We start from the raw sequence: 22,508 nt of genomic DNA, 5'->3' as shown, positions 1-22,508 counted from the left end.
ATACAATTGGTCAATACAGACAGCCAGAAAACATCAGACAATAATGATAGCTGTTTACCTAGTTTCACCTTTGTCAGAGCCCAACTTAATTTGCACAACATTTGGTGGAAACCTGTATGGTATGTTACATGTCAAATATCATGTCATGTTATGATGACAGCATTTGAAGATATTGGCATCAATGTTCGAGAATTCCGAGAATCTGTGTGTGAGTTCTCTCTCCTGATTGGATATAATTTGTATCCCGACCTGGAATTAGCATTTTCTGTTTACGAGCTGGAGAGACAAAGCAATATCACTTACCCTACGGTACCTTTGAAATTGTATAGCCGGAGTCAATGAGACTGATCGGGCTGAGGCCTTGCCCAAATACGCAGTTATATGACATATACGAGATATGTCACGTCACAGGCAGGCCACATGAAGCCCAAGATGCCGTTTCCATGTTGTTTACGGGATCCACATGATCTGATTGTTTATAATTTAATATTAAAATGACTCTTGATTCTCTATTTAGTCATTGTGTGTGTGTGTGTGTGTGTGTGTGTGTGTGTGTGTGTAGCTCTGAGACTCCACCAGCCTCCCTCCCTCTTCACTTGTTATCAGACCCCATGGCAGACAGCAGGGCGGGGGAGCCGCCCACCCCAGACGTGGACCTCCTGTTGGAGTGCACGTTCTCCTACATGCACAACTCTGAGGAGACGCAGGACGGCCAGGACCTGCAACCAATGGAAGAGCAGGAGGATGAGTTCCTGAGCCCTCTCATTGGTCCAGAGGATGAAGAGGATGAGGTGTGTGTGTGTGTGTGTGTGTGTGGCGGTTTTGATAACAATGTTTCAAGTGGGATGTGCATTTAACCACAGTCTGGAAGAGGCATTCCTTACCAAGGTGCTTAAAGTACCAATGTCTTAAGGATGCTATTATACACCTCGGTTACAAATGTAAACTGCTCGTGTTCATATTTGGGAGCCTCGGTAATGTCCATAAAAGATTGCAGGAATGCCCAAGCCAAGAGCTAAAGGCACTGGCAAAATGATGTTCAGTGTCTGTGATAATTGGGCAGTCGCCATATAAGTATGAGGTGATGCTTCCTGTACTCGTGATGACGTGATCTGTATCCTGAAACACTTGTTTTTGAGTTTCCCAAACCTGCACATCTACTATTGTTTGTGTGCGTGCGTGCTGCATGCATGTGTGCGTGCTTGCGTGCCCACGTGCATGTGTGCGAAGTCAGACTGAAAGTGAACTGATGCTGTTGTTTGTTTGTGTCCAGGATGAGGACATGGTGCCCCCCAGTGGTGTGGCTGAGCAGATGTTCTACTCCACTGTGTCCTGTTTGGACAGACGGCCCAGCAGTGTCTCCAGTGATGAGGAGGACATCTACGGGCACTCTGCAGTGCCAACTAGTGTCAGCGTAGGAGACGGCCTGAGCTCCCTGTCCCTCCAGACAGACAGACAGACGGAGGAGGACAAGACGAGACACAAAGCAGACCAGGTCAGAAGAATTATCCCGTATGTAGTGGTGATAATGGTAACCGGAGCGCTCGCTACAAAACACGTTCACCCCCAGCGTTGTATTTGTTTTACTGAGTATAAGGTTAGAAATAAGTTTAGGGTTAGGCATAGTTTTACTCAGGTTAAGTTTAGGAATAAGGTTATGTTTTGGCACCGTTTTACTGAAGTTAAGATTAGGTTAATAATAATAATAATAAAACTTTATTTGTATAGCACCTTTCATGACATGAAATGCAGCTCAAAGTGCTTTACAGAACAATGGAGAATAAAAGAAAAGCAAGGCAACGACATTAAAAAACAAGCAGTAATGCAATACAGTTAGGACATGAATAACAAAAAAATAAAAGATCAATTAAAAGCAATGTTGTAGAAGTGGGTCTTGAGCTGAGCTTTAAAAATGTCTACAGAGGCTGCCTGACGAAGGTACAGTGGGAGCTTGTTACATGCCGACGGCCCGTAGAAGCAAAAGCTGCTTCCCCGTATTTTTTAGTTGCCATTTTATTAGGCAAAGCGTGCAGGCCAGCAGTGGAAGACCTTAGGGGGCGGTTTGGGACATATTTAGGCAGGCAGTCATGTAGGTAGGAAGGACCATTGAGAGCTTTATAGACAAGTAAAATATTTTTAAAATCAATCCTAAAAACAACCGGAAAGCCAGTGCAGTGATGCCAAAACTGGAGTAATATGTTCTCTCATCTTAGTTCTAGTTAAAACTCTGGCTGCTGCATTTTGGACAAGTTGTAATCTGTCAGTTGTTTTCTTAGGCAGTCCTGAAAAAAGTGCATTGCAGTAATCAAGCCGAGAAAAAACAAAGGCGTGGATTAGCGTTTTTGCATCGTCCAAGGACAAATAGGCTCTGATTCGTGCAATATATAAAGGTGAAAAAAGGCAATCTTTGTAACATGATTAATGTATGAATTAAAATTCAATTCAGAATCAATAATAAACCCCAGGTTCTTTACTGTGCTGTTACTTTCTACAGTCAGGTTGCCAAGTCTGCTTATTATTGATTCTTTCTGCTCACTAGAACCGATCATGAGAACTTCTGTCTTATCCTCATTTAGCTTGAGAAAGTTCTCACTCATCCAACATTTGATGCTAGGTTAGGCATAGTTTTACTGAGGTTACGTCTAGGAATACCTGTGTGATTGACAGATTGCGTGCCGTCATTAGCAGACAATGTGTTGTGAACTATGTAGTGATAGCATCTGTCCTCTTCTCTCCTAGCTGGCAGAGAGTTGGATGGGTTATTCAGGTCCAGGTTGTGGCATTCTGAGTCTACAGGTGACAGACCGGTAAGTCTCTCAATTATCCTCATTAATTCAATTAAACGAATTCATGCTACTAATTTGAGGGAGTGAAATTGTATTCATGTTATGTTACCCTTGATTTCGGTTCCTTGAGCACAACAAAAATCAGCAGCTCACCATTATCAGAGTAATACAGTATGTGTGCCACAGTCAGTAGGCAAAATAGGTGGAAATAACATACTAGGACTTGTTTGATTAAATATTGTCTGAATGACACTAAACTATCATGATTGCGAATGCACTGAGCACTAACTATGAGACCCTGCAGATCATGTCTGTGTGTGTCTGTGTGTCTGTCCCGCTGTGACACCACCCGCCCGCCACCAGAGGGCGCAGCTGTAGCACACACACACACACACACACACACACACAAACAACCACACACACACACAGCTGCGTTCGCTTCCCACGTTTGCGCGTCTTACTTGTATATATACTAGTGTCAAGACTCGCCCGAACCAACTAAATTAACTAGTGCCTTGGGCGAGGAAAGGATTGCATCAAGCTACAATGTGCACACATACACACACAAACACTCACTCAATTACAGATGCATCAAATGAAGGTTTTAGGGGTGAAATATATCACAGCTCAAACCTTTTCTCCCTCGTGTACGTTGCTTAGCTGGTACATGTTTGGCGTGTCAGTGATGGAGAGAGAAGAGCAAGAGATATCTAGAGAGAGCCCTTTGAACAGAGTGCGAGGATGTTCAGCCTTGACAGATGGGCTTTGTCTCATTTTGTGTGAATAGCAAACAAAAAAGGTTGCTTGCTTCCCAGTCCTTAATGTCAGAGGCAACTATTAGTGCTAACCTCTGTCATTTATACTGTTGTACAGTACAATAAATGCCAATTGTGTCAGAAAGTGAATTTGGTCATGTGTCAGAGGTCTGCATGAGTTTAGGGTCATCACTCTAATCACATATATCCATCAGCTTATATATTTACAAAAAATGCATAGTGATTTCAATGTATATGTCTATATTGCAAATACAGTAGTATGTGCACTGCAGTGTACTGTCTATACCGTACGTAGTTTATCAATTATCACCGGGGCCGAGGTCATCCAACCGAGGGCCATATTATCATACCTTGCAGAATGCAGATGAGCCTGAGGTTGGATAATGAGGGCAATGAAAAAAATGATGGGCAATAATTTGGTTGTCACATATCTACATAGTCATATACTGTAGTCATAGCCTTATTTATTCACAAAGGCAATGAGAACATAGCATAGCATTTGATTTAAGTTCATAAACACAAGGCACAGCCCCGGTTGTATTACAGTAGTGGTTGTACTGGTTGTACAGTATGGTGGGTGACTGGTTTCGTGTCCGCAAATGGCTTTACTGTATGTCCAATATAGTTACTGGTTTTCTATCCAATACGGTGACTGGTTTCTCTGTGTTCTAGGTATGTGTGGTGTAGTGACTGGTTTCTCTGTGTTCTAGGTATGTGTGGTGCAGTGACTGGTTTCTCTGTGTTCTCTAGGTATGTGTGGTGTAGTGACTGGTTTCTCTGTGTTCTAGGTATGTGTGGTGCAGTGACTGGTTTCTCTGTGTTCTCTAGGTATGTGTGGTGTAGTGACTGGTTTCTCTGTGTTCTAGGTATGTGTGGTGCAGTGACTGGTTTCTCTGTGTTCTAGGTATGTGTGGTGTAGTAGTGACTGGTTTCTCTGTGTTCTAGGTATGTGTGGTGCAGTGACTGGTTTCTCTGTGTTCTAGGTATGTGTGGTGTAGTAGTGACTGGTTTCTCTGTGTTCTCTAGGTATGTGTGGTGTAGTAGTGACTGGTTTCTCTGTGTTCTAGGTATGTGTGGTGTAGTGACTGGTTTCTCTGTGTTCTAGGTATGTGTGGTGCAGTGACTGGTTTCTCTGTGTTCTAGGTATGTGTGGTGCAGTGACTGGTTTCTCTGTGTTCTAGGTATGTGTGGTGCAGTGACTGGTTTCTCTGTGTTCTCTAGGTATGTGTGGTGTAGTAGTGACTGGTTTCTCTGTGTTCTAGGTATGTGTGGTGCAGTGACTGGTTTCTCTGTGTTCTCTAGGTATGTGTGGTGCAGTGACTGGTTTCTCTGTGTTCTCTAGGTATGTGTGGTACAGTGAATGGTTTCTCTGTGTTCTAGGTATGTGTGGTGTAGTGACTGGTTTCTCTGTGTTCTAGGTATGTGTGGTGTAGTGACTGGTTTCTCTGTGTTCTCCAGGTATGTGTGGTGCAGTGACTGGTTTCTCTGTGTTCTCTAGGTATGTGTGGTGCAGTGACTGGTTTCTCTGTGTTCTCTAGGTATGTGTGGTGCAGTGACTGGTTTCTCTGTGTTCTAGGTATGTGTGGTGCAGTGACTGGTTTCTCTGTGTTCTAGGTATGTGTGGTGCAGTGACTGGTTTCTCTGTGTTCTAGGTATGTGTGGTGCAGTGACTGGTTTCTCTGTGTTCTAGGTATGTGTGGTGTCTGGACTTTAAAGGAGGTTTGTACTGCAGTTCTCTGTCCGATGGAGGGCTCAACTGGCAGAAGTTTGAAGACAACGTCCACCAGATGGCACTGTCCCCCTCAGGTGACACAGATAGATACAGTATAATCAAGGCTGCATTATCAATAAATTGATCTGATATTTGGCCTGCATGAGTATCAAAACAATATTTTAAATATGTTTTTATTAGCACATGCATTCTGTATATTCCATAAGGCTGGACCACAAATGACATCATCAACTTGTTTCCCCCCTTTAGTAAAATATGAACTATTATATTTCTAAAATAAAGAACATATTTAAGGTGTTTTAAATGTTATTTATTATGGAGTATGTAACATAATGAGGTCCCTGCTCCATCTCTCTCTCAGCTAAAGGGTCCTTGTCCTGAAAAATGTTGAAGACTCCTCATTGTGTAGTAAGGGATTAGGGATGCACCGAAAGGGAAATTCTTGGCCGAAACCAAAAACCGAATATAGGAAACAGTTGGCCGAAAACCGAATATCCGAATATGATTAATATTATATATATTTTTTCCTACCATTGCTGTCATGGCTGTACCTTAAAGCTACTGTTGTATCTTTTCTTACAGGGGTCTGTGGATTATTTCCTTATTTTCCTAATGTAGCACGAAATGAGTTGCGATTCCCAGGAAAAGTCCATCATTTATTCAAACAAGGCATCTTCCATATAGTTACATCAGGTTACCAGCATAACAAAGTTATCTTTCCATAGTATAGTACATTAAGGCCAGGCCAAGCCTGTCCATCATGGTCTCCTCCGTTTTCTAACTCCCAACCAATCCCCCCCAACACTTCTGTGTCTCATCTCTTTATACATCTATAACATGCAGTGGGTGTCACCTTTGTCCCTGTGTGTGTGTGTGTGTGTGTGTGTGTGTGTGTGTGTGTGTGTGTGTGTGTGTGTGTGTGTGTGTGTGTGTGTGTGTGTGTGTGTGTGTGTGTGTGTGTGTGTGTAATAAAATGCATAGAGACAAACTGTAGCCTCCTACCCTAAAGAATGGCTCTGTCACTTATCAGTCAAACAGGAAGGCCAAAGCCCCAGATGGTCTATTTTGAAAGCATCTTGAGTGATACAAGATGTTCAAAGAGACCCTAAAGATAATATCAGATCAAAGATCACTCACCAAGAATTATCTTGAGAAGTCAAAGGGTAAAACCTACAATTTGGAATGACTTTCATGTCTTTCAACCCGAGATTGGCTTCCTGCCTGTGGAACAATTGATATGCAAATAGACTTCAGTTTTAGGCACTTTGGTGAGACACTGGAGTGAGATCAGGGAGAGATACAGAGTTAAAGTTATGTACAATTATGAGTAACCAGGTAGTTAATGAATATGCTATATTATTCATAATACACCACACTACCTAATTTATGGCAAAATAAATGGTTATGGCAAAACTATCGCATATCCATTGACTGTACTATACCTGTACTGTTAATATGCATGTTTATAAAGTATTCAATCAATCAATCCATTAAAACCAGGAAAGCAACTGTCTCATTTCACGGTTTTTGTGCAAAAATAGCAGATATACAAGCTCACAGCGTGTCACTTATTGCCACACTGCGAGCTTGTACATCTGCTATTGTTGAACATTTTTTTGAAAGCGTGAGAACTACTCATTCAGAAGGCATTTGTAGAATCGGCCTCCGGTCTTAATGGGAAGTTTGGAGACTTTGGACATTTCTGTGTTTTCATTGTATTATTAATACTGAGTGACGTGTTGTCTCCCACCCAGGCCTGCTGCTGTGGAAGGTGGAGCAGAGGTCCATGACGGCGTATGCCTGTGGGAAAGTGACCATCAAGGGGAAGCGTCACTGGTATAAGGCCATGGAGCACACCGCCTTCGTTGCCCTCAGTGATGACACTGCCTGGATCGTGAGGACCAACGGGGACCTCTACCTACAGACTGGTACGACTGTATAAGGGTGTGTGTGTGCGTGCGCGTGCGTGCGTGTGAAAGAGTAAGAGACCACAAACAAACATTGCTTCCAGTTAAGTGTTTCTGTTGAAATGTGTCTTTGCGACCAGCAGGGGTCCTCAGAGCTCTCCTCTGGTCCATAACAAAAGCTGGACGACCTTGGATGGCCACAGCTAGGGAAATGGTAGAAGGAACACCAAACACAAACATGTCTCAATGAGTCCAACTGAAATTCACGCAAGCTACATGTCTTGTTGCTGTTAAGAACACAACATCCAAGAATGTTACTCTCCTATACCTGTATATAATGTAACAATCGAAATCTTGAGTCTTTAAAGTTCAAGTTGTCCTTGAAAAATACCATTGCTGCTACAACTTCTTCAACTATTTCCACTATTACTACTACTACTAACTACTGCTGCTGCTAAGTACTGCTACAGTATATCTATTACTATTACCACTACTACTGCTACTATTACCACTACAACTGGTATTAATAACAATGATAATTGCTCAGCAATTTCACAACCAAAGTTAAAATAAAATATGTACTAGGTTTTCAACTATAAGAAATAAATCTGTGCTAGCTTCTCAACTACTTCTGCATCTACATTTACACACTTAAAAAATCTTATTTTAATTGAGTGACAATATATTTATTTATATATTTACAATATATATACAAATTATGAAAGCCAAGCTAAATCGAGTTAAGTCCACCAAGTTTCAGTTACTTACATATTATATATTCTTTTTGCAACTTGAATGCATTGCGACACATAATGAGCTTGTAGATCGGCTATTTTCGCCAAAGATATCTAGGGTAGAGCCCTTGGGAATTCAGTCACCCAAAGATAGGGCGGTCAACTAAGTATAGGCTTTAGTATCGTAGCTTTGCCAGCAGGTCACATACTGATACCGGTATATTATTATGTTTTGAATGTAACTCCCAGATATATCCATTGTAAATCAGAGCTTTGTTTCATAATCAGACAGCTGCTGTCGCCGCTAAAGGTTGTGTTTTGGGTTTGGCACTGATATTACAGTACTGCTTGTATAAGGAGGTGTGTGTGTGTGTGTGTGTGTGTGTGTGTGTGTGTGTGTGTGTGTGTGTGTGTGTGTGTGTGTGTGTGTGTGTGTGTGTGTGTGTGTGTGTGTGTGTGTGTGTGTGTGTGTGTGTGTGTGTGTGTGTGTGTGTGTGTGTGTGTGTGTGTGTGTGTGTGTGTGTGTCTTACATAACTAATGAAGGCAGGGTGACTTGGAGCAGCTGTCTTGATCCACCCTGTGCCTACACACACACACACACACCACACACCCACACTCTCTCTCACACACACACACACACACACACACACACACACACAAATGACAAGGTACACAGTGTGCTATCCACTGTCTTATAAGTTTGTTGTTATATTGTACAGCATGATATGTCTTTGTTGTTCATTGTCAGATATGATATGATGTAATTTCTCTGTCACCGTGTTTGGTCACATTAACGGGTCACATTAAACAATTCTGGCCCGTGACCAAAGATTCTGACTTTGACATGGAACAAAATGTAGATTGTGCACCAGGCATCACACACATACTCACTACACAGGCATGCGTACACAGGCATGCGCGCACACACGCACGCACGTACACAGGCACACACGCGCACCGTGTAAGTGTGTGTGTTTGATGGTGTCTCTAGGGCAGTGGTCCCAAACCTTTTAGCCTATGACCAAAAAGATAAATTGGACATTAGCACAAAACGCAGCGCTTCGCACCACACTGTGAGCTTGTATATAGGCTATTTTCACTTATTTTTAAACATTTGTTTTCTAATATATGGAATTTCTTGGACTTTTCTTTGATTTCTTCATGAAGTTTCTGGAAAAAATAAATCACTGAATTTAGTTTTTAATTCATGAAATGTTTAGCTTTTTTGGGAATGTTCTTTGAAAATGTTTTGAAATATAGTATGTAGGAAACAAAAAATAAAATGCACGTGACCCACACTTGGGTCCCGATCCAATGTTTGGGAACCACTGCTTCAGGGTATTCACAGCAGTTACATCAAAACAACTGTCTCTACAGCCAGAAGCTCAAACCAAGTCTCTGGCACTCACTCACGCACACACTGAGGGCACAGATGCATGCACAGCACACACAAACATGAACTACTCATAATATCTACCCTACTAAACATAAACACAGTCAAAGGTTCTGCTAAAAGGATAACACAAACGAGTTTCCATTGTGCTCAATTCATCAGTAATAATGTTTAAAGAAATGGGTTTAAGTGGTTAAACAGCAATAAAGAATAGAAGTAATAAAATGTTTCTTAAATACAATTACAGTTCTGACGCTTTGTAGTCGTTCAAGTAACATAATAAGAAATAACATAAGCAATGGACTTGTATGTGTCATTTTGTGCAGAAGCTTGTATCTTTCTATTCAGTCTCAATACACATTCCTAATGGGTCTAAATTAGTTAGTAGTTAGTAGTTTCACATAAAACGTTACTATTTCATGTTTTTAAATATTCTCACTATTTAATAGTGACAATTAAAAAATATGAGCATGCCTTGGCAAGCAGAAGTCCCAATTTATAAAACCGTTTATTTTTATTTTTAAATCTTACATTTTTTTAAATTCCAAAATGGAAAGGAAATTGCAGATCTATAAGCTCACAACGTGTCACGATTATGCATTACATAGCATTGCCTTGTGAGCTTTCTGATCAGCTATTTTCACAATTTTCTATATGGAGTATACACTTGACTACACAGCATTCGACTTAAGGGCCTTTTCTTGAATCAAACTCAAACTTCCAGAATATTAGGTCAGTTTTCATACCAAGTACCACATTTATTTGTACCCTTCTGTACACCCATGGTTGATCCTAAATGTGGCTGTGGTCTGGTGAATTGTTGGCTAAATGTTGTGGAGTGAGACAAGTCAGAAAGCAATTGCGCCCTAGACTGTTCTGACCTTGACTAATGTCTAATGCAGTCCCCCAGCGCAGTATTGCCCCTGCTATTTATAGAGCACATTAGATAATAGTGACTTAAAGTAGTGGTTTTCAGGCCGTGACCCCCCAATTTAAGACGATCATATTTCAACAAGGGACCCCTCACCCTGACAAGCACTTGGAATGTAGGAGTTCAGGGCTGAGGCATTCCATTTTGTTTGACTTGGTTCCACAGATAAATAGTCACGACCCACAACTTGAGAACCACTGATTTAAATTACTATATTATGATAGTATTAGGGATGCACCGATCCGGCTTTTTGGCATTTGATACCAATTTCGATACATGGGGGTCCAGTATCTGCCGATACAGAGTACCGATCCGATACCCCCCACAAAGAAACGTAATAACCTATTAAGCTGTATGCCTCACTGTGTGGAGTCTGGAATCATTATTTTGTGTAAGGCAACATCAAGGCTTGACTTAAACATTACTTTCCCAACTTTGTAAAACAAAATGTAACAAACACAGATATAAATGCACTGAATTATTTATTAAATAACTGTGCAAAAATTAGACCAGGTTAATGTGTGCGCAGGCTAGCCTGGCTGCATTCCACATGTTATACTGTCAATACTACACTGCTATGTCACAGAGGAGGTAGAGTTGTTTTCATACTGTAATTACACATAATTATCGGATCGGATCGGATAATGGATCGGCCACCGATCCGATACCCGATCTAGAATTTTAGAGTGGATCGGCGCCGATCTCCGATCTCCGACCGGTGCATCCCTAGATAGTATAGTATAGTAATTGCTTTAATTAATATAGCTACCCTTTATAGTAGCACTTAACGTAGCACTTGCCATAGCACTTACCCTAGCCTCGACGACTTTGCAGGCATATGCAAAGGCTAAAATATGTAATTTAGATAGTCTATTCTGTAGACATAGCAACCTATAGTATATACTCATAATTTCACTGTACAGATATTCTACTGTTAGATGGATGTTAGGTTCTTAGCTTGCTTACGATCATTGATGACTATTTCTATGCTTTTGATGTATTACCTTGTGTTGTTCTTGCTTACTGTATGTCGCTCTGGATTAAGAGCGTTTGCCTAAATTGTAAATTGTATTATCAGTATGGCAATGACACAGATGTATTGGAACAGTTGAATTCATTATTTTCATGCTCTCTCTCTCTCTGTGTCTCTCTGTAGGTCTGTCAGTAGACCGTCCGTGCGCTCGTTCAGTGAAGGTGGAGTGTCCTTGTGCGTTCTCTCAGGTGTCTGCGGTCGGGGGGGTGGTGTGGGCTCTGAGCGAGCAGAGAGCCGTGTTCTACAGAGAAGGACTGACCAGTTACTGCAGCGAAGGAGAGATGTGGAAATACGACAAGATCAGGTACAAACATGAGTGTTCCAGTAAAGTGTGAGTGAAGGAAGGGCTTAATTTGTGACAGAGATCGGAACCTGGATCCTGCGCTCCGGGACCTCTCTAGATGGTGTTCTGTCACCTCAGATTCACATTCAATGCACTACGTTTTTATTTAGGACCATAGATGAAATTAAACTGAGTTTGTAAATCGTCACAGTAATCACGTTTTTATTCGCTGTTAGAAAAATGGTTGCGCCTCTGAGCCGTGTGCTCTCAGCAAATAACGCAAAGGCCCCTCTCCCCCTCATGTCAAAGCAGGTGTCAATTAGTAGCTAATAATTTTCAAACTAAGCCCCGAGTGTAAGTGATGAAAGTATAACTAAATAACAAAATAAATACCAGGAGTAGGATTGTCCTGATCCGATCACGTCAGTGGAAATCAGAGCCAATCACATCATTTTCAAATTATTCAGAAGAGGAGCAAAAAACATGATCCCTAGTATCAATATTATATCCATAAAATGATATTGTCTGTGATTTTGGATAAGTGTTCTATAAAAATTTAATATATCGGAAAATCAAATGATCGAAATCGGATCGGGAGCAAAAGAACATGATCGGGACATCCCTAACCAGGAGCATACCAAAAGGTGCCTGTGAGGAGAAGCAGAGAGATATTAATGGTGCGGAAATAACTAGATAACAAAAATGTTGAGCAAACCAAAGATGGCTGCGAGAACCGAGAAGCAGAGAGAGGTTATGGGTACACCGGTCACACATACTGTGTTCGTCTGTAACAGAGGCATCCTGTTCACTCCCATTCCATGTTAGCAAATGGGTGGAGTGTGATGTCGCTCCATGACTATCTATCTGTTTGCGGCACTGCATCGCATTTATCACCATATACTGTGTATCACATTCACAACAGGTCATATAATAGTTTATATTTACAATATGTATGGACAAACCTCTGTGTGTGTGTGTGTGTGTGTGTGTGTGTGTGTGTGTGTGTGTGTGTGTGTGTGTGTGTGTGTGTGTGTGTGTGTGTGTGTGTGTGTGTGTGTGTGTGTGTCCAGTGAAGCTCAGGGGTTAGAGCCTATCTGTATCTCACTGGGTGAGAACGGAACGGCCTGGGCCCTGGACACCAGCGGCAGTCTGTGGTTTCGAACCGGCGTCTCTCATGACAAACCACAGGGTCAGGATGACCACTGGTGGCAGGTAGGCTGCTCTGTCTGTCTGTCTTTACCTGTCTGTGTGTCTACCTGTCTATCTGTATACCTGTCTACCTGTCTCTGTGTCTGACTGTAGATCAGTATATGTCTCTATCTCTACCTATCAATGTCCACCTCTCTGTCACTCTGGTCCAGGCATCAACATATTTTGACAGTTTCTCTACCTGACTGTATGACAGTATGACTGTTAATTGCATTTTGTTGAACAAGACTACTACGATTTTTTTATTTACCGTAGTTGACTAAGGCTAGACTAAGACTAAACAATTCCAGAGGACTCAAAATAAATGTTGTGTTATGCAGAAGACTAAATCAGAATTTGCTGTCTAAATGAACACTGAGTGATGACTGTATCTCTGTCTGACTGAAGATCAGTAGAAGTTCTGTTGTGTCTGACGTCTCAGTTTCCGTTTGTGGTGACTGAATTTCTCTGGTGGGATCAATAAAGATCTATTACATCCTGTCTGACTGTAGGTCAGTATCACGGACTACGTGGTGTTCGACCAGGGCAGTCTGTTCCAGACGTTGCTGGCGGCGACGCAGAGTGTTGCCACGGTTACACGTGCGCCCGTGGAGCGTGTGGCGGAGTGCCTTCGCGTGGCTTTCCTCTCCCAGCATGCCCAGTGCCAACCCAGTCTGCTCGCTGCCAACAGCACTGGAGTGTGGATCGCATCGGGACGGAACCACTTGCACGTTGCCAAGGGCAACCTCATAGGTGTGTGTGTGTGTGTGTGTGTGTGTGTGTGTGTGTGTGTGTGTGTGTGTGTGTGTGTGTGTGTGTGTGTGTGTGTGTGTGTGTGTGTGTGTGTGTGTGTGTGTGTGTGTGTGTGTGTGTGTGCGTGCGCGACACCCGGGTTTCGAACTCGGGTCTCCCGTGTGGAAAGCAAACATCTTAACCACTAGACCAGTAGTTCCCACACCTTTCAGGTCGTGACCCAAAAGAGAGATTAGACGTTTGCCCGGGAACCAAACTAGTGAAAATGGCACATCTACAAGCACACTACGCATCGCTTCGTGCCGCGTTGCGAGCTTGTAGATCGGCTATTTTCACGACTTCTTAATATCTATGTTCTGGAATTTCTTAGATGTGTTAGTTAGTTTGTTTAAAAACCCCACTCTAGCAGTTAAGGTGTTGGCTTTCCATACATGTACTGCTGTGGACCCCCGGAAATGCTTTGGCCATGTCGTTCAAAACGGACCAATCTTGGTCTAACATTGTAAGCCAATGTGTATCAGAGGAGACATGTGGTTGTCTACAACAGTGTTTCCAAAACGACCCATGTTTGGGTCACGCACCAGAAGAAAAGAACAGACAAGAGCTATATATTACTCTGAACTGCTTGATTTACAGGTGTGTGTGTGTGTGTGTGTGTGTGTGTGTGTGTGTGTGTGTGTGTGTGTGTGTGTGTGTGTGTGTGTGTGTGTGTGTGTGTGTGTTAGGTACATTCTGGCAGAACGTGGTTCCCAGGGGAACGGTATCAGCCACCAGATGGGTCTTTATTACTTCATCATCAGTACTTCATAAAGAAGGTAACACACACACACACACACACACACACACACACACACACACACACACACACACACACACACACAGAAAGTGTCATCATTTGGGATATAGAATGTCACACGACGTGTGTGTGTGTGTGTGTGTGTGTGTGTGTGTGTGTGTGTGTGTGTGTGTGTGTGTGTGTGTGTGTGTGCGCTTGCATGCATGCTTGTGTAGGTACATTCTTGTGGCTCGCTCAAAGCAGGAAAGATCTGTTCTGTGTTTGGGACCAGGACGGACAACTAAGACCAACTACTGTACAGCTACCCCCTGAGGTACACAAACACACGCACACACACAATACTACTAAAGTCAACTGAGCGGTGGTCACTCCTCTCCATAGACAATGCATTGATTGCGGATTAACGCTGCTGATGTGAATTCAGTGATTCCCAAACTGGGAGTCAAATTACCATTGTTTTCTCACTCAATGCACAGTAAACAAACATACAGTATGTAGTATGTATGTATACAGCATATCTGCACATTTGTAAAGTTGCAATTCAATTTACTTTTAAGATCTTTTTAATTGGGCAACTTGCCCAACAAATTGGGCAAGTTGCCAAATATTACGTAAGAAAAAGTCAGGACATGTGAAAATAAGTGAGCGTTGTCAGTTTGTCAGCTTTATCTGTGGCACTGAGTCAACCTAAATGTAATGCCTATAATTCCAAGTGCTTGTCAGAGTGGGGGGGGGGTTTCCCAGTTCAATGATTATTTTGTGGGGTCGTGGCCTGAAAGGTTTGGGAATCCTTGCTATAAAGCACGTCAACAACCGCAAAGAACTTCTGAAGAACCCCAACCTGTTTGTGTGTAGGTGGAGTTGGTTCAGTTGGCATCGTGTGCTGATGCATTGTGGGGTTTGGACACACACGGTAGAGTCCACATCCGCACCCTGTCTCCCACCTGTCCTACAGGCCTGCAGTGGACCCTACTGGACCTCAACCAGCTAGGTAGGACACACAGCTGCACATATACACTACAATACAGCACTACAGTACAATACACACCAGTACACAACACTGTACTACAATACAATTGAATACACAACATGTCCAGTGTCTTGTTGAAAAGTTTCACCTGTGACATGCCCAAAATATGTACACCAAGGTAAATGTCATCAAAGTGGGACACTTCTGACAAAGAAGCCATCACACATGAAGTTTCATGATAATAGCAGATACTTTTAGTGTCAGTTGGGTGATAGTTTAGTTTTTTCAAGCCAACAGGGGTGGTGGTGTTGATACTTGATACGGTACACTTGAGTTGTTTTGTAAAAAGTTGTTTTGCTGGCAAACTCCTTGAGAGTTGTTTGGACAAAGACACTTTATCAGTGTTTCGATTGACCTGTGTCTGCGAGCTAGCCTTCATGTCTGCCCTACTTAACCCGTTCAAATCAGAAAAGCATCTGTATAATTTTAGATTAATTATTAGCGTTGGCTATTCAAAAATAGCAGATATACAAGCTCACATCTTGCTTGTAGATCTGCTGTTTGATAATCATGACATTTTGTGCAAATCTTTGAATATAATATTTTTTACATCAAACATTTTTAACTTGAATCATTGCTTCTGGGGCTCCCTGGAACAAAATATTTTGAGATGGGGGTCTGCGGCCTAATACATGGGGGTACTGATATAAGCAAGTTAAGCAACATATGTATTTCAGAAAACTGTTTTAGAAGACATTTTCTTTAATCAGCCTCAGGTCCCAATGGGTTAAACAGAACATAGTGTCCAGTTCCCCTCTAACAGCTGTGTTCCTCAGACCAGACCAGTTCTAGGCCACACGCCAAGCTGTCTGTTTGTCTGTCTGTGTCTGGTACAGGATCACTTACACCAGTTCTGTAGCATTCAGTATCTCCACCAGAGGTACCTGTATAGCCTCGAAAACCAGCAGTACTAGAAGTCTTCCTGGTGTGATTGACAACCATCAGTTCTAGAGGACTTGATAGTATACACAATCAGCAGCACTAGAGGTCCTGATAGGATACAAAACAAGCCATACTAGAGGTTCGGGTTGTTAAACTTATTGTTTTGTATTTAAAGCTTTATGTGTAATTGTGTATGTACAAGTACGACATGGTAAAAAAGAAAGTAGATCTTCCTAACACTGTGTGGACTTTGAGAACATGTAGAGTCACTAGAGTGAGCCATGTATCTGGAAATAAATTAAGTACAGTACTTCCTTAGAGCAGGTTCTCAAACACAGAGGATTGTTACTATAAAGTAAACTGACAGAATAGGAACATTCCCAGTTCCTCAGTGATGTCATACTGGTATGTAGTCCACCAACTGGCCTACATACTGTATGGACAGGAGCCCTATTTACGCACACTGGTACTTCTCTCTCCTGATTGGCTGACATTTTGCAACCCACCTGAAAATGTATTTTCTGGTTATTAAAGAGCTGGAGAGACAGGGAGACTGAACAAAACCCCCTATAGCTATGATTGCTCTAAGAATATAGTGCTTTAATCTTTTGACCAAAAAACAATCACTTACCCTACCTTTAACACATAATAATTATGTGTTACAGGGTACGTTCACTTTTGGTTCTTAAAATATATTCTGATGCCAATACTTTTTGTACTCCTCAAGTCAAGATTTTGAATACAGGTTTATTTATACATGACAATTCCAAGGCTTTTGTTTCCAGCCTGCCCCTGCCAGGTCAGACTGGAACATATAACATTGTAACGGCATGTTTGTCCTAGTGAGTGACGATGACAAAATGTCTTGTGGTCACCACAGCCGCTCACTCTAATGATGTAATAACATTCCTTTATTATCCCTTCCCCTGTTGTCCTGTGCCTTTTCACACACACACACACACACACACACACACACACACACACACACACACACACACACACACACACACACACACACACACACACACACACACACACACACACACACACACACACACACACAAACACAAACATTGTGAGTACATGTTCCGGAGAAACGGAGGGAGGTAGGGTCAGGGTGTGCCTCCTGGTGCGCCTTACTGAGCACAGCTTTCTAGTTAATCGTGTAGTCATAGTGTTGTGTATTGTGTAGTCCTAGTGTTGTGTATTGTGTTGTTTTGGTGTAGTTGTAGTCCAGCTGTAGATAGCTCAGTGGTTTTGTCAGGTCAGAGTGTTTATGTTTAGTTCGGTTTACCTAGAAGACACACATTGCTGGAGTGGGCACAACTCTGTATATGTGTGTGTCTCGGCGGGGGGGGGGGTTCTCATGTATAATGCTTATGGGTGCAGGCGTTATTTTAGTTGGATTGACAGCGGGTCCTTGCGTAAGAGTCCAGTAATTGACCTCAAGATGTCAGAGGTCAAGGCAGCAAGGCGTGTGTGCGTGTGCGATCACAAGACCAGATGACCTGTGCAAAATGCACTTATTTCCTAATACAATGTGACAGCATTGTCGTATGTGTGTGTGTGTGTATTTCTTCCCTGATAAAAAAAGTCCTTGAATCCCTGCGTCAATGCCTTTGAGGTGTGTGTGTACTGTGTATGTGTGTGTGTGTGTGTGTGTGTGCACGCGCGAGACGTGCTTGTGTGCGTGCATTTTGTAACTTTTACGTTCTCCAGGCTACAGCTATACATAGCAAGCGTTACATCAGTGAGTGACATTTGTCACCACTTGAGACTGAGATATTTCAGCCAGACAACTCTTGGATTGAACAAATATCTTTATTTATTGAGCATAAATATTGATAAGCATATTTGGCGTCCCACTGCAGTGCTAGAGGCAGTCGAAGACTTCAAATATCTCGGGGGCCTGGACTGCTTCAACGGGACAGGACCTGAAGGTTGCCTTGAATTGAGTCTTGCCGTTCACGTGGCTGTTGCATTTGTGCATGAATGTTCGTGTACAGAATGCTATACCGTGCTGTACCATGCAATTACTCAACAGGTTTCTGCACATCTAGGTATGAACGTAGCACTCTATATTATCTGGAATGCATCCTTTATTCCTTACTGGTATCTTATTTAGTTTGAGACACTTGAGGCAATGTGATCAGATCACACACTGTAGCTGATCTTTCAGCTACAGTCTTTCAGCTACATCTTACAGTTCAATACCATGTATGCAAAGATGATTTAAAACCCAAGAAAGCCTATGGCTTAGAAAAAAGAGAGGAATGAGCACTTATAGAAAAATAAAGAGCCTTTACTTTTAGGTGGCTAATGCATTGCATTGCAAGATTGAAATGCATTTTAATCTTGCAATGCATTAGCCACTTTAAATTACAGGATTTGCAAAGCCTATGGCTTGTTTCCATTGGGGTCCTTCCATATTCAATTCATCAGAACTGTAATCATTTTATTAATCTTTGTTCATTTGGGCACAGAATTGTGTTCACAGTTTTGTCTGTGATGATTTGTCTGTTGAGAAAAACTTTCACAACCTAGACCTAGAGTAAGTGCTTATGAGCAGCAGGTGCGTAGGCAAGTGCACATCAATAATAAAATACGCCCGCACACTGTTGATCTGCTCACTACAAGAGAGCAGACAATTCATTTGAAGTGGGCAACGTTTCGGTCACTGATGACCTTCTGCAGGCAAGGTTTGGGAAGTCAAAATAGATGACGTGGCTGCAAGCTCATAATGCAATGCACAGTGAGCTATTCTTCTGCGATGGAGCATTAATTAGGTGTGGCCTTGGTTAAGTTAAGATTGTTGACTTTTGCTGTCAGAACTTAAGTATATGCAAGTCCAATAACCAAGCATAATTTGCGGATGGTCCATTCCATTCCAGGCTGAACTGGCCCGGTCAAGCAAAACAACAGTAATGTTGCTGGCTGTCGCTCACAGTCGTGCAATAGCCAGTCGTGCAGTCAGCCACAGAGAGAGTGCTGCGCAGTGTGCTCCTCTCAGACTGGGTCAATCCACTTTCAATAATATGAGGGTTATACGGACCGCCCTGGTAGGGCTGGGTGCAATAACCGCAATATCGCCATACCGCCGGTATGTAACACATACCGTGGTATCGGGTTCATTACCGTGGTTTAAAAAAAAAAAAATGAAAAAAAATGAAAAGTGTATCATAATAAACAGTGACGCTCAGTCAGTCTAATCATGCCAGCAACACAACAACACCAGAGGGAGTTCAAAAAACCATGTGCAACCCAGATTCGGCACAAACAAGGATTGATTGATTGATTTAAATATTTATTAACAGTTTCACTACATTTCAAGCACAACTCAATACAAAGACTGTTAACTGCGAGTGGACACTTGTTTACAAGAGGGTCCACCTAAATTCATTTCACTCCTATGCCACAAAAATGTGGAACGCCCTACCAACTGTCATTAAGACATGTAAATCCCTTGACTCCACCCACCCCTTAACCCCCTCACTGTATACGTTTTTACCTCCTTTATGATGATTTCCTGTTTTTGGCTTTATAGAAGTGCATAGTGTACAAAATGATACTTGATACTTAAAATGAACTTTTCAGGACTAGAAAGCCTGCAGTTTCTATTAGCTTGGATTCTCCATTGATGTCACTGTTGGGTGGGTTTCTGAACTGCCCACAGCCCTCCTATGTGACACAGACTGAGTAGAAAAAAACGTGACATTTTATCATGATTATTAGTGAGGACCTATTATATGAAGATAGGTTGAAAAGTGGTCCTTTAATGATTACCGTCATTATGGTAATCTCACAATTAATATCGCACACACCATACCTGTAACTTTTATTAGCCCTCTTATTATTCCCAAAAAAAAAATATATATATATATATATATATATATATATACTAGTTGTATGGCTGCGGCTAAAACCTACGTTGAATTCCACTACATCTCATGCACAAATAAACTTTTACAAGTAGGTGACGGCAAGTACGCCCTGATTAACACATGGCTAACAGACTGCTGGAGTTGCACAAGCTGTCTTTGTTACATAACTCCTATTGTTTTAGTAGAGAATGAAGGGCTGCCTCAGAGAATGGACTCGGGGACATCTTCCTCATCATCATTCTTTTTAAATGCAACTGACACTGTCACAGTGACTGGTCCTGAGTCAGGACGACCAGTGGATTTAAAGGATGCAGATTCTGTTAATTCAGCCTTGAAAAGCACACGGTTGATTTTGTAACCTTACTGCAACACATTTCAGTTATTGTAGGATAGATACTACATAATGTTTTATTGCGTCCCTTAACTATAAACTCCTAGACTATTTTTCACTGTGGCCTTTGACACGGTTTGATTGTGTAAATTGTATAACTCTAATGTATTATTTTTTATCCCTCTTTTTGTTTTCTTGTCTCAATCTGTTTTCTTTGTCTTTTTCGGTCTCTAACCTGTACAGCACTTTGGTCGACCTTTTGGGTGTCGTAATATGTGCTTTCTAAATAAAGTTTGAGTTGAGTTTGAGGAGACGAGACATGATGTCCCACTGCTCCACACTCCTATATTTACAATTTGTTCTTGGAAGGGAAGGGTCCCCCCTAGGCTGGGACATGTATGAGTTACCTTCAAAAATGCACAGACACATACATACACGCATGCACACAAACACGCACACAAACACACAAGTGATGTGTGCTCGTTTGGCCTCTTTACTACTGACATTTTGACTACAAGTGGACACTTGAACTGTGTGTGTGTGTGTGTGTGTGTGTGTGTGTGTGTGTGTGTGTGTGTGTGTGTGTGTGTGTGTGTGTGTGTGTGTGTGTGTGTGTGTGTGTGTGTGTGTGTGTGTGTGTGTGTGTGTGTGTGTGTGTGTGTGTGTGTGTGTGTGTGTGTGTGTGTGTGTGTACGTCCCTTTGCGCGAGTGTGTGCGTCATAGTGTGATATGATACAGGGTAGTGAGGTCCTGGTTGAGGGACAGAGCTGTTTTTAACCACAACACATGACTGAACTACACACCGGTCAGCAGTCTGTCTGTGATATCAGTGTAAACATGGGTCAGCCAGATTAGCAGATTGTCTGTCCATTTTCTCCAAATCAAATCACTACAGAGCAGGTGAGGTGACCATAAGCTTGGCGGTTCTAATCCCCAAACAACCCCCAGCTGCTACTGTGTATTTTATGTTTATCACTTAATTTAACCTACCAAATAACAATAGCGAAAATGCACAAGCTCACAGCATTTGCATTGCAGCGTGTTATAAGCTTGTAGATGCACTATAATGATCTACTTTTGAAAATGGGGATAAACTTGATCAACTGGAAATCACCCACTTCCCCTTCTCACACTCACTGGATTAGGGACACCTTCTGGGGATACACTTGATCAACTGGAAATCACCTACTTCCCCTTCTCACACTCACTGGATTAGGGACACCTTGTACTGTGTAAAACTGGAGAAGATTAGACTCTCATTAAATGGTTCTTCTGATAGGTTTGGGAGGATATGGGGTCCATTCTTTCAATTCATTCAGAAATTGAATCCGGCTCTGCTTGAGGATGTGTGAGGTCTGCTGGACTTTTGATTTGAAAGTCTACTGTGGTTGGAGTGCTGTGATGTAACGCGGATTATGGATGTATTGTGTACTTGTAATTGTTTGTCGGATGTCTTGTACTGTTGTTTTGTGTCTGTTTTTGTCTTCCTTTTATTTTTCAACTCTCTTTGGGGTGAAAATTCAATGTGTTTTTTCTTTTACATTACACTTGTGGGGTTTAAGAGAAGCATTTTTTTCAACTCCAGTTTTGAATGCTTCTGTGAAAAAACCAATAAACAAAGTAAAATAAATAAAATGGGGACACCAGGGTTAATGTGGTTAACTTATACACCTTCATATGATGGTGTCGTGTACCGAAAATATCCGGTCTGCAAGGTCACAGGTGAAATGTGAGCTTGTCGATCACTTACATAATAAACCATCATTTTGTTTACTATTTGTCTCTATAGCTTACTTGATGTCAGTCTTTTCTCTTAGCTTCATTAGCTTCAACGTGGTTGTTAGCAAAACATTTCTCCATCTAGTAAATTAACATTATCTGGAAAAAGAAGAGGAAAAGTAAAATAAATCAGAACATTTACTGTTCACCACGAGAGATTTGTCGCCTTTTGTCTCTCCTACACCACTGGTTCCCAAACTGGGGGTCAGGACTGATTAACAAACCAACTTACAGTGTGCAAGTGTATAGTTTCCAGCAACGTCTCGTCATAGAGAGCCCCCTCTCTCTGATC

At 41.9% G+C, this 22,508-nt stretch overlaps 1 protein-coding gene across 4 annotated transcripts in view; it reads left to right on the top strand.

Annotated features, from left to right (window-relative positions):
- tecpr2 (tectonin beta-propeller repeat containing 2) overlaps positions 1-22,508 on the top strand; it is a 46,232-nt gene that overhangs the window by 16,167 nt on the left and 7,557 nt on the right. For all 4 annotated transcript variants that reach the window (XR_014570856.1, XR_014570857.1, XM_083792231.1 and 1 more), the window contains exons 13-23: positions 563-791; positions 1,274-1,495; positions 2,740-2,807; positions 5,253-5,368; positions 7,049-7,222; positions 11,417-11,597; positions 12,647-12,788; positions 13,277-13,517; positions 14,243-14,332; positions 14,529-14,626; positions 15,169-15,304. Coding sequence is in view for 2 of the 4 variants with exons in the window: in XM_083792231.1 (XP_083648357.1) it covers positions 563-791; positions 1,274-1,495; positions 2,740-2,807; positions 5,253-5,368; positions 7,049-7,222; positions 11,417-11,597; positions 12,647-12,788; positions 13,277-13,517; positions 14,243-14,332; positions 14,529-14,626; positions 15,169-15,304 (1,697 nt within the window). In the remaining 2 variants the exon portion in view is untranslated. The remainder of the gene's footprint in view (positions 1-562; positions 792-1,273; positions 1,496-2,739; positions 2,808-5,252; positions 5,369-7,048; positions 7,223-11,416; positions 11,598-12,646; positions 12,789-13,276; positions 13,518-14,242; positions 14,333-14,528; positions 14,627-15,168; positions 15,305-22,508) is intronic.

This window comes from Protomyctophum parallelum (assembly GCF_964188405.1).
Source record: "Protomyctophum parallelum genome assembly, chromosome: 20".
Classification (NCBI taxonomy): Eukaryota; Metazoa; Chordata; class Actinopteri; order Myctophiformes; family Myctophidae; genus Protomyctophum; species Protomyctophum parallelum.
The sequence above is the reverse complement of the archived record's forward strand: the minus strand, read 5'-3'. Positions and strand labels throughout refer to the sequence as shown.